This window comes from Perissodus microlepis, chromosome 3 (genome assembly GCF_051167445.1).
Source record: "Perissodus microlepis isolate ML-2025 ecotype Zambia chromosome 3, ASM5116744v1, whole genome shotgun sequence".
Classification (NCBI taxonomy): domain Eukaryota; kingdom Metazoa; phylum Chordata; class Actinopteri; order Cichliformes; family Cichlidae; genus Perissodus; species Perissodus microlepis.
The window spans coordinates 11175285-11188564 of NC_140463.1; the positions used below are offsets into that span (position 1 = coordinate 11175285).

The 13280-nt window shown below is 40.6% G+C and overlaps 1 protein-coding gene across 2 annotated transcripts; it reads right to left on the reverse strand.

Moving 5' to 3' along the window:
- Nucleotides 1–822: 822 nt before the first annotated feature.
- Nucleotides 823–9270, reverse strand: LOC146389884 (roundabout homolog 2-like). Of its 2 annotated transcripts, XM_084912654.1 has the most exons (7): nt 8767–9270; nt 6980–7342; nt 6346–6699; nt 3925–4290; nt 2472–2834; nt 1752–2111; nt 823–1541 (listed from the first exon to the last, which is right to left on the reverse strand). In XM_084912654.1, exons 1-7 carry the CDS (start codon nt 8834–8836, stop codon nt 1432–1434), a joined length of 1986 nt encoding a protein of 661 aa, XP_084768780.1. In that variant the 5' UTR covers nt 8837–9270; the 3' UTR covers nt 823–1431. The 2 variants fall into 2 exon arrangements, with proteins under 2 accessions (XP_084768780.1, XP_084768771.1); XM_084912645.1 differs by lacking the exon at nt 823–1541 and having other exon boundaries at nt 1550–2111.
- Between the last annotated feature and the right edge of the window lie 4010 nt (nt 9271–13280).

Here is a 13280-nt window from a genome sequence, read left to right on the forward strand (position 1 = left end):
GCATTAGAAAAGGTGAAATAATACCTCAACTGAAGCCAATTGTACTAAATGCACTATATGTGCACTGTTACAAGAATATTTTTCGTTCTATTGTTTTCTATTAATTTATATAATTTTAAGTTAAGCAGGACAGAGTTCTTTTAAAGAAAGATTTACTTATATTCTCAAAAGTTAAGCAGGCTTCTGTTTAAGAAAGAGACCTGTTTTACTGTGTTAATGTTGTCATTTTGAGCTAAAAATAAATGGCTAAATGATCATTTGTTTCCCATATGGTCATATCACAAAGAATATGCATCTGCTTAAATCAAATTCAAGTCAAATGGTTAAAAAATAATTTCACACACAAAAAAAAGAGCTACAAAATTCACCACACTGGGAAGGGTGAACTGGGTTGCCCGGCCCTGGCCACGAGGTGTCCCTTATTTATTTTTCAGGGAGTTGGCAACCCTACCTTAAAATAACGGGGCTACCTGCGGTGATGCTAGCATTAGCATATGTTAGCACGTTACCTTCAAATGTTGGTCAGACTGCGTAAACTCCGTTTCACTGCAGGGTCCCTTCATTCTTCACATATCCGTGTCGAGATGAGTGTAAATCTTGAGGCTGAACAGTTTATTAAATTGGAATTTGAAAATGAATTTATAAATGCAGAATTTATTCTAAAATGTATTATTTAAGCACAGAATTCTTTATTTCAATGCACATGACTCTTGTGGTCCTCCATAGTTCTTATAACTGGTTTATTCTATTATTATTCTATAACTTTAAATAAATCAGTTTAAATAAATAAACACTTGACACGAGTAGAGTATCACTGTTTATTATTAGTAAGCAAAAATGACAAAGAAGCTTGCACAGGAAAGTTATGTAACCATTGAGATAAGAAAACACCCAAAAAGAGCAGAAGCTGCACATGATGAAAGACATGATAAATTTAACCTTCCCTTCTTTCATTTAAATAATTCTGTTCTGGCACTAAACAGCTAAACCTTCATGGGAAATAAACAATAAACCTGATAAGGAAATGACATGGAAAAGCCTTCACAAACTTTCCCTGCAATAAAAACATGTTTTAGGTCCTCCACAGAGGTTTCAGTCTTCCCCCAAAGGAAAATAATGATGATTGTAATCAAAACTTTTTAATATATTCTTATATTGCTTGATTTTTAACAGTTTACAGACTAAATATGCCCACCCCCACACATTTCCAATCAAAACCAGAAAACCCCCAAAGACGTTAAAAAACAAACAAGGGCTGTGTGAGACATTTGCAGCTGACTACCTCCTGCTGGATTCACATCACTGTGAACTCACGTCTGTCCTCAGAGCATCTGGCTTTTTGCCACGAAAGGTGGGATGAGTGGGATGAAGAGAAAGTTCTACCTTGGTGCTTGGCTGTATTTGTGTTGTGCTGTTTTTTTCTCCTTCTGTCTATTGTGTCATTTTTATGTAGTAGATTATACTTGCAAAAGAAACCAAAGAAAGCACAATAACAACTTTCAGTCCAACAGCCCCATCCTCTCCGTGCCCTCCTGGCTGACCTGCAGGTGAGAAACAGCTGTGAGGTATCAGCTGATCACATTGCAAAGATCAGCTGCTACACACAAAGTCTCATCATCAACATTTTTAGAAATAAACAAGCTTCAGCTCTGATGACATCTTTTTATGTATCTTGAGTTTTCGACTCCCAACCGGACACCTCGGAAAATAACTGAATGTGTCCAAAGCCAAAATGAATTTGACTGACTTACCTTTTGGAATAACTTTTAGGTGGATGATGCTGATGGGATCAGTCTTTAAAATGTATAACTTTCTACCGTCTCTCACTTCCTGGATGATGCAACACTCGTATGTTCCACTATCAGCAGTCGTCACATCCTTCAGAATCAAAGACATGACTCCATCCTTCATCTGTCTGTCCTGCAGATCCACCCGGTTCTTAAAAGATGGATGCTGATAATATGAAACAAACTCTTTTTCCCAGTACCAAAGTACATATTGTGCCTTCAAGTCATGTCTGCTCCACTCTACACCTGGTATGATTTTGTTGTTTGGAGCTCGACATGTCAGAGTGACGTTCTGTCCAGACTCAGCTGTGATGTTTTTCTGGCCTGAAAGAGGAAACGACACAGAGCAGAGAGGTTAAAGAACTAACTGATAACTACAACAGCCAATCACAGACAAAAAAAATACAAACCAAGAAAAAGACCCAACGCTATATATGTATATGTCTCATGTTTCAACTAGTTCTTCAACATGCAGCCCTTTACCTACTTTGTTTAAGTTACTATAACCATTTAGGAAGAACAGAAGTTAATCACCTCTTTTCTACAGGTTGTGGCCAGTTTTAAAGTATAAAGTACAACTACAAAGATCCAAGCTTTTGACTTTTATTCTCCTCAGAAACATCAGACATCAAGAACCAGGAAGCAACTTCATCTATACTAACAAACTGAACTCTACCAACTCACTTTGAGGAACAACACTCAGGTAGGTGGTGCTGATGGGGTAACTATCCAGACTGGCTCTCTTCCTGCGGTTCACTCCTCTCTGCGCCACATAACACTCATATGTTCCAGTGTCATTAATTGTCACATTCTTCAGAATCAAAGACATGTCTTTATCCTTCATCTGTCTGTCCTTCAGATGCACCCGGTCCTTAAAAGATGGATGCTGGTAATCTGGAAAAAGCTTGTAGTCCTGATAATAAAGGACATATTTTGGCTCCAGGTCAGCTCTGCTCCACTCTGCAGCTATTATGGGGTTGTTGCTGTTTAGAGCTCGACATGGCAGAGTGACCCTCTGTCCCATCACAGCTATGATGATTTTTTTGTCTGAGTGAGAAAAGAACAGACTGGTTAAAGAAAAGAAGGGATCGCCAATCATGGAAACAAGAAACACAAGTATCATATTCATATTTAGGAAAAAATAAATAAATATATATATATTAGGGGTGCAACGATACACAAAATTCACGGTTTGGTTCGGTTCGATACTTTGCTGTGAGGTTCGATATTTATTCGATACAAAAAATGTTCATGCCTTTTTAATTTGTCATTTATTAAAATTATAAATATATATTTTAACTCAAAAGTACAGTTTTTAAATTTAATGTTGCTGAAACCACAAAGTAATAAAAAAATATATATATCTGATTGAGGAATCACTCATCTTTGGAAAAGAGAGTTTATTACAGAGAAATGTCTCTTTCCAAAATAAAAGCTATACTATACGCTTCTTCTGGGGTATACTCTCAGCAGCATATTAAACATATCAGGTCCCCATAAGGAGAATCACGTGCTAACAGCTGTCTAAATGACTCCGGTAAAGTTTGTAGCATGCGTGCTTGTTGTTTTTGTCTGCTTTCACTTGTCTTTGCACTACGATGATGTCGGAGTAAATGTGCAGTCATATTCGTTGTGTTCCCACTAGTGCTGTCAGCGTTAATCTGAAATGACGTTAACGCCACAACACGGCAAATCTCCGTTAACGAGCTACCGCGAATCGCCCCGTGCGTAGGGCTGGACGGCGTCAACACGTTAACAAGCTAACTGCGCTAACGCACTAGTTCCAACCGGTTGAGCATTGCGTGGCACATTCGACATACTATTTTACTTTTGTCCATGACACGCTTACCATCAGGGTCATGCTTCACATGAAAACCAAAATAGTTCCAAACGCCAGATCTGAATGAGGGTGGAGGAGGTTCAATTTCGGATAGCGGGTGAGGCAGTTGCCATGTTGCAGCGAGCTTAGCTTCTGTCTTGCTAGCTTGCACTGCGCTCAGTGGATCTGCACTCGACAGTGCAGCCTACGCGGAGTATATATATATATATATATATATATATATATATATATATATATGTATGTGTGTGTGTGTGTGTGTGTGTGTGTGTGTGTATGAACTGAAATCTGTCAACTCACTTGGACGCACAACACTTAAATAGTTGGTGCTGATGTGTTCACTATCAGGACTGCCTGTCTCCCTAATGTACACTGCTCTCTGGACCACATGACACTCGTATGCTCCCGAGTCATCAGTAGTCACATCCTTCAGAATCAAAGACACGTCTCCATCCTTCATCTGTCTGTCTTGCAGATCCACCCTGTTCTTAAAAGACGGATGCTGATTTTCTGGATGAAATCGCTGATTCTGGTAAGAAAGGACATATTCTTCTCCCAGGTCAGCTCTTTTCCACACTACAACCATGATAAACTTTAAATCGGGGAGTGGAACTTGACATGGTAGAATGATGTTCTGCCCAGAATCAACTGTGATGTTTTTCTGGTCTGAAAGAGGAAACAACATAGAGTAGAGAAGTCAAAGAACTAACTTACAACTACAGCAGCCAGTCACAGAAAAAAAAAAAAAAGATTGGATCTTTGGATCTTGTACTCAGAGCTTGTCCTGTGCTGCCATAATTGGTACCACTGTGCTGTCTTTTAGTCCAGCTCTGTTAGCCACTGGTAGGATTTCTGGATGTCAGCCCCTTTCTCTATCTGCCAGTGCTATATAATGTGCATGGACCTGTCCTTCCATGATGGCTCCTCCTCTTCCTACTTTTTCTGACACTGACTAGTCCCCTGCCTCTATCCTTCCGCTTAGCACACAGTCTTAGGGTGCTGGACTTGGGGTGAAACCCTCCATGCATGCTAAGGAGCTCGGACAACTGCTCCGTCTATCAATAGCTGGTGTTTTGTGCCTTTGGTATTCTTGCCAATTAAATTCTGTGCCCCATTCATCTATTCAGCCATGTGCTTAATCATTTTAGACACAGTTATACCTGGAACAATATCCGAGTTATCAACACCTACACCATGCCTGTGATCAGGTACACTCCTGAAATAATAAGTTGGCCAAAGGAGGAGATGGAAGCCAGTGACATCAAGACATGTAAGCTTCTTCATGGAGGGTTTCATCCCAGGTCCAGCACCCGGAGGCTGAATAGTAAGAAGAAGGAAGGAAGCCAGGGACTGGTGAGTCTCAGTAACACAGTCCAGGATGAGACAACAAACATCCAAGAGTAAATCAGGAAGATGGCCCCAACTGACCGTGTGCTCAGTTAATACCTCTAGTATCCAATGTTGGGAAGGTTACTTTTAAAATGTATTCCACTACAGATGACAGTATACATGCCCCAAAATGTATTCTGTAGCGTATTCTGTTACGTTACTCAATGAGAGTAACGTATTCTGAATACTTTGGATTACTTAATATATTATCATGCAGTTTACAACTACGTGAATGTACTATTGCTGTGATTTATTACTGTTACTGAAGGTCCGTGGCTCCGAACCGTAGTAAAGGGCCCTCTGGCTAATACGGTGGGTTCCGTGTCGGGCTCGTAGCTGAAAACTAGCTTTACTTTGTTGTCTGGGTCAACTTTGCTAGTGAGAGACAGAGAGAGGCGTTGAAAGGCTGCTGCAACGAAACTTATTGTTTCGGAGGAAAACACGAACACAGCGTACAGTCGAGTCTTAATAGCTTACTTACAACTGGGATCGTCAGGCACTCTTTTTGGCTGCAGTGGTTATTATTATATTTACATGCTTCCACCTCCCGTCTCTGCTCAGTGACAACTCATACTTTTTGACTATCCTTTTTCTTCCTCCCTTTCTCTCACAGACACATAACTGGTATGGCAGTCCGTTCTCCCTGCAGCATGGACTACACTGCCCATGAGGCTACATTCTTTTTGTAACACTCTACCTATTGTCTTCATATTAAATCATTTTTGGAATAATAATTTTTTAAAACATTTCTTCACATCCTTTACGTGGGCCACAAGTAGAGGTGACATGGGCCGCCAGATTGAGACACAGACATTAGAGCCTTTTAATGCGTGTTTTGTTTAGGTTCTACCGGCGTGGAATCACCAAAAATAGAGAAGGCATAGCCTATATATGAAACAGGAAAATACCTATAAATATATATATAATAAAAAGTAACTGTATTCTGAATATCACTCTTTTAAACGGTAACTGTAACGGAATACAGTTACTCATATTTTGTATTTTAAATTCGTAACACCGGTACATGTATTCCATTACTCCCCAACACTGGTGGCACCAGAAAGCCAAAGAAGAAAGGACGGGGATCCATGAACCATCATGGAAGAACAGGCCCCTGCACGGCATGTAGTACTGGCAGATAGAGGAAGTGGCTGGCATCCTGAAATTCTACCAGCAGCTAGACAAAGCTGGACCGAAATAAAGCACTGAGTCACTAATCATGGCATGGCATGCTATTTTTTCATGGTCAGTGTAAATGTCGGGTACAGAAGATTATATAGGTCCCTCATCCTATTCATGTGAACCCCTCCTTCATGTAAAACTCAAACTTACCTGGAGGAACAACAGTTAGGTAGGTGATGCTGATGGGGTGAATATCCAGACAGGCTCGTTTCGTTTTTCTCTGGTCAACGTAACACACATAGAGTCCTGAGTCATCAGCTGTCACATCCTTCAAAATCAAAGACACGTCTCCATCCTTCATGTGTCTGTCCTTCAGATCCACCCTGTTCTTTAAAGATGGATGCTGATAATCTGTATCAATCTCATCATCCTGGTAAAAAAGGACATATTCTGGCTCCAGGTCAGGTCTTATCCATAATGCAGCTATGATGGGGTCATTGCTGTTTGGAGCTTGACATTCTAGAGTGGCTGTGTCTTCCCCAATAATTATGCTGTTATTGTGGTCTGAAAGAAGAAACAAAATAGAGCACAGAGGTTAAAGAACTAACTGATCACTACAGCAGCAGCCAATCACAGAAAAGAACAGGGGATGCTATGGCAACCTAGACATCTCTTCTCAACAACAGATGTCTACAAATGCACCTGTCTTTTACAGGCTGTAGCCAGTTTTAAAGTATAAGGTACAAGTACAAGGATCCAAGCTTTGTTCACCTCAGAAACATCAGACATCAAGAACCAGGAAGCAGCTTCATCTCTACTAACAAACTGAACTCTACCAACTCACTTTGAAGAGAAACAGTCAGGTAGGTGGCTCTGATGTAGTAACCATCCAGACTCGTTGTTTTGCTGTGGTTCGCTCCTTTCTGGACCACGTAACACTCGTATGCTCCCGCGTCATCAGTAGTAAGATCCATCAGAATCAAAGACACGTCTCCACCCTTCATCTGTCTGTCCTGCAGATCCACCCGGTTCTTAAAAGACGGATGCTGGTAATCTGGAACAAGCTTATTGTCCCGGTAAAAAAGGACATATTCTGGCTCCAGGTCACGTCTGCTCCACTCCACAGCTACAATGGGGTTGTTGTTGCTTGGAACTTGACATGGCAGAACGATGGTCATTCCAGTCTCACCTAATATAACTTCTTCTACTGAAAGAGGAAACAACAGAGGGGTTCAAGAGATCAACGAACAACCTGAGCTACTGGGAGATCAGGGAGCTTTTTACTGTACATTGCTTCAGACAAACACAAGGGGCACATTCAGTCAATGACTGACTGTCTAGTGAAGGAATATTGTGTGAACTCACTTAATGAAGGGCTACTGTACTTACAGCACCACTGTTTCATAATTACTTATTATTTAGTCTATAAATACACTGTTATGCTTGGTCTTCATTAGCTTTTTTTTAGACCTCTGCTGTGGAAGTGACAGAAGGCATATTCTGAAGTTAGTCAGATTTTTTGTGGACATTTGATATTAACAATATTCAGTCACCTAAATAAACTTTTCTTCAATCAGAATACAAAGTAGCATAATTATCATGCCTATGTTCATCAGCCAATAGGATAGTTTTAAATTTGAAACCAGTGTTTAATGTTGCACCAAAATTCAAATTGCTCTCATGCGCAGCACTGAGTGGTCAATCATCCGTTCCTGTGTTTGGTGTCAGGAGTGTTCAATTGATCGATTTTGTGCGGAAGAAGAGTCAAATGATGAGTCAAACACCTTATTTTAATGTTAGCACTCACTGGGCCTAAAGCAAGAAGCCAGACTTAACAGAGGAAGTGTACTACCTCCATCAAGGCACCTTTATCACTAACTGAGGTTTTAGGTTTTTCGACCCAGCTTTACAATGATTATTACATCTCATTACATCTCACTTGAAAGTCTGGCAGTGAAGCTCAGAACAGACATCTGTGCTCCACTCAAATGAGTGATAATGCATTATTAATCTGTAATCTTGCAACAAAGTCTACTAAATTCAACTTCTAAATTTATAAATATCTGTTCTGCCTTCAAAATGCTGTAAGCAGAGGTGTATCTAAAGTTTTATGCTCACAAATTTTCTATGAATAGTGAAAATTAAGCTAATGTGCAACAGAGTTAGTTTAAAAGTAAAGATTTTTTTTTTCCCAATGAGTAGCTTTTAATTGAAGATTTATTTTTTTGCCAACAGTTTACTGTACCAGCCCACTAATGACTAACCGCTGGTTCAACCTCACTTGTTATCTTTGTAATAACACAAACTTGTGCAGAGTAGCAGGAATCAGATTTGTTTTGATGTGAACTTAGGAATGAACTGTGGGTTTGAGGAAATGAAGCAGGTGTAGCAGGAGGAGAGGACAAGCTCAGGTAAACAGAGTGTTCACAAGCTAAATGACCCAGCTCTCCTCCTCCCACATTTCTGGTTTAACAGAAATGTTTGGAAAAGAAACAGACCTCAGATCAGTCCTTAAGCCTTAACTCTTGGCAGATGTGGCAGGTCATACAGCCCAGTTAAACACACCTTTAAAACAATGAACAGAATCCTTGAAGAGTGTTAATAATTTATAAATCTGAAATTTAATCTCACCTGCAGAGACAAATGAGAGGCAGACAGACAGTAAAGTCCAGCAGATAGATGCAGACGTTACAGCAGACATTGCTCCTTCATTTAAACTGTAATAAATGTCCAAAGGATGGTGGTATTTTTCAACAATTACAAAATCCCTGAACTTAAAATCTGATGTTTTTAAAGAAAGCTGAAAGTCTCTTCTTAGTGTGATAACAGTTATCAGTTAGCTTGTTCTTGCGATGGTCCAGAGAGGCCAGCGTTTCTTTCTCTTTCTCTTTAGTTGAGTCTACCGTAGCGCAAAGTAGTAGTAGTGATGTGCGTTTTTCTCTCTCTTCATTTCTGTCTCTATCATCCTCCTGTCCTGCAGGTGAAGAGGAGACGGAGAGTGTCTTCTTCCTTGTCTTGGCTCCGCCCAGAGGCTGAGTCTCTTCTGTTGATCCTGTCACCTGTTTGCTTTAAAGTCTTTACTTCAGCAGATTTAAAGACCAGATATAACCTCGTTGCCACTCTAGTACTGTGACATTGCAATGGATATTTCTCTTCTGTCACATGTTTTTGACATCTAAACTTTACAAAACAAGGAATTATGACAGGTTTTAGGAACTAGAAATGGATCAGTTCCCCTTTTTGGGAGGCAGAGCCTTCAGTTTTCAGGCCCCTCTTCTGTGGAACCAGCTTCCAGTTTGGATTCGGGAGACAGACACTATCTCTACTTTTAAGATTAGGCTTAAAACTTTCCTCTTTGCCAAAGCATACAGTTAGGGCTGGACCAGGTGACCCTGAATCCTCCCTTAGTTATGCTGCAATAGGTGTAGGCTGCCGGGGGATTTTCAAGAGCATCAAGTATTTCTTCTTCAGTCACCTTTCTCACTCACTATGTGTTAATAGACCTCTCTGCATTGAATCACACTTGATATTGACCTCTGTCTCTCTTCCACAGCATGTCTTTGTCCTGTCCTCCTTCTCTCACCTCCCAACTAGTCACAGTTTTTCTTTCCTACTGTCGCCAAAGTGCTTGCTCATAGGAGGTCATATGACTGTTGGGTCATGTGTTATTCTTATTTAACTATTTGCTTTTAGTTGAGGTTAAAGTCAGCCATTATTTATCATTGTCTTCCTGGTTTCTGTGTTTGGGTTCTTGTCTACTCTGTCACGTGTTTTAGTTATGCTAAGCTTGTGTTGTCATGTCTAGTCTCCATGTTTCTGTTTCACTTTGAAAGGTCCCGTGTTTCTTGGTTTAGCCTCACTTCCCCTGTTGTGCCATTATGTACATTTGTGTCAGCTGGTTCCTCATGTGTTTCCACTTCCCATGATCACCCCTTGTGTATTTATTCTGTGTGTTTCCATTCGTTCCTTGTCACGCCATCTGTTTGCTCATCCTTATTGTCACCGCAGGTCTTTCATGATGTGGTATGGGACATGTTCATGTTTCTGGATTTCATAGATATTTCATAGTTTCTTTTATGCTCCTGTACCAAATCATAGTAAGTCATAGTCAGTTCTAGTTTCTCCAGTATAGGTTAAGGTTTAGTTTTGTTTAGTTTTGTTCTCGCTTGGTTTTCTGTTCCTGAGTCTCAGCCAAATAAAGGCTCGCTTTTTGTTGTGATTATTCTGTCTCCTCATCTGTGTCCACACTTGGGTCCTTTTCACACACACTGCATGGTCTGGCCCCGCCGACTGTGACAATACTCTGCTCTGTTTCCTGTTTCTAGCTGACATGAAGGGCTGCAGCAACCGTGTAAATCAGTTTGACCTGCTTTGGTAAGAAAAAAAAGTGTTGCAACAACAAGAAAACTTGCAAGGATCATTTGGTCTTTGAACAATCCCCAAGAATTTAATCGTCAAAGGCCATTGCTCTCTGCTTATCCCTGATTTTTCTCTATTTTTAATTGTTAAATTTTTTGTGACTGTTCAAATCAGTCCTGAAGTCATGAGATGATACCTGCAGACCATTCAGACTGTACAAATTTTGCAGGATAGGACAGGAGAGTAAATTCAGACCAGCCACCAGTCACAAGTTTAGCTGTTTCGATGTTGTTCCTCCAGGTGAGCTACAGTACTAGAGTTTGCGATGTTGTTAGAGTGCTGTAGCCTCACTCCTGCTTTATGTCTTTACTTTGCAGGAGGACACATCCTTGTTTCTTGGAATCTCTAGAAATCATAGGGAGCATTTGGATCAGGTGAAAAAGCTGAGCTGTGAGTGTCCTTCTGTTGTTAGAGAACAGCTTTCAACTGACAGGGACCTTTTGACATGTGTTAGGTATCCTATTGTTTCAGGTGAAAACATGATATTCAGTCTGGCAGATGTCATGTGACCTGATCTGATCTATCAAAGGTGATAACCATAACAATGACTAGGAAATCTTTGTACTTAGGCTAAGCCAAATTAATATGGAGTTTCTAAACAGTCTTTATGACCCACTCAGGCTGTCACTGTCATGGTCAATGTGTCTCCCCAGCTGGCTCAGAATCATGTTATTGTTTTTCTTCTCTCTCTGTCTCTCTTGTCTCCTGCCCGCTTGGGCAGAACTCATCACGGGTTCCTGCCCACACACCTGGACTGATTAACCACCTGCAGCTCGTCAACCTGAGTTAATCCTAGGCTGTGTCCCAATTCAGGGTCTGCAGCCTTAAAGTACGCAGCCTCAACGATCCTCAAGGGCCGGAAGTGCGAGGCTTGTGAAATGGGACGGTCGAGCCTCCGTCGCGCTTCCCAGGTTGCCTAGCAACCATGATACTAACAGCTGGAAACGTTTCATGCAGCATTGTGTGACAGAAAGGAAGGAGAAAATCTTTTGTTCATTTGTTTGTTTGTTTCTACATGAGCTTTGATCATTCTCTTTAAGATTAAGCTCAGCTATTGAACGGCGTATATTTTAAAGTAAAGGCTTTAAAACCAAGTTAGTACAAACGTCACTAATGTCACATAACTTTGCCGACATGTGGCCAACAGTAATGTTTTAATGTTCTTCGTTATTAAACATTTGCACATAAATAAGTGACATAATATTCAGTACTTACTTAAAGTTTACTCTTCGGGCGCCCCTCATCTGCCGTTTTTTTTCGGCAAAATTATCCACACCCACCGCCGCGCTATGCATTCTGGGATATGTTGGGCCATGAAGTCTACACCGCCACGTCCTTAAAATTCAGGGAAATGAAGGACGCATTTGAGGGCCGCATTTCAAGCAGCCTTTGAATTGGGACAGCCTTCGTCGCGTTGCTGTGACGTAATCGGCCTTAAAATGCGGCCTTTAAGGCTGCAGACCCTGAATTGGGATACAGCCACAGTCTCTTACAAACCCTTGGTTGTTTTCTGACAGTCGCTTCACTGTTTATAGATATCCTGGACTCTTTCCTGTTTACCTTCCCTGGATTCCTGATTTTGGCAGTGTGGTGTGCTGATGAGTCAAGCAAGAGCATGTTAGGCAGAGAGGGAGTGTGAGTGTCCAAAGAAGAGCATGGAGTGTACACTGCATAGGACCCTGGCGTGTGCGTTTATGACTGTGTGTACCGACCCCCCACCCTTCCCATGGATCCCTGAAAACCCCAAGCCCAGCACTTTGTACATATTACACCTGCTGATTGTAAAAAAATTCTACTTTTTATTCTAAGAACTCTGGGTCGGCACTTAAGTCAGTTCAGTCCTGTGACAGTCACCATAATCCTAACAGATATCAGATCCCGAAAATATGGATATGAACTGTTAAAACATCGTTCAAGTATGGGATTAAATAATATGGTGGAAAAAATAAGATAGGTGTAAATGCTAGTTGATGTAATATGTGGTAAAAAAAATATATGGTAATTAAAATCATTTCAATATTAAAAATAAAATATCTATCTGTATCATAAAAACAAAATCTACACCAACAAATGTGACATGACTGAGGGGGAAAAACAAGACCAAAAAAAACACGTGTAAAAAATCATGTTAAGATGTGGACATCCTCATATCCGAGGTGCTGGCAGAACGAGTTGGAGACCAGTAGCTACATGCCAGTGGTTGGCGTGGGGGACTACTTCAGTGGCATTTATCTATCTATCCATCTCTCATTTATGAGCTCCGCAAAGTATTCCTTACATCTTCTCAACAAGCTCTCTTCCCTCTTAGTACTCATCTCTATCCTCAATCACTTCAACCTCCTCACAGTTGATTTAATAATTTGTGACCTCAAATTACAAACCAGAGTAAGTAACTGGTTAGATTACAAAAGATTCCAATGTAATCATTGAGCGGGATTTGTGTTTTGGCTCATCTGAAATCAACAGCGCTGGACTGATCTCTCCATGACTTTTGAAACCTGCTGTCGTTCATCAGAAAGCCAGTGTTTTTGGGGTTTTTTGCAATATGTTTACCAAAAATAGTTAAATAAATAAATCAGGTTAATTCTGTGTGGTGTGGATGGCCATGGTTATTAAACTCTTTGAATAGATCTTCATCAGAAGAGAAAGAATATTCTCAAAGTACTTCCTAAACATTTTAAACATTTTAGTCTGTAGGTTTAGCCACTGCCACCATGAAGTCAAAC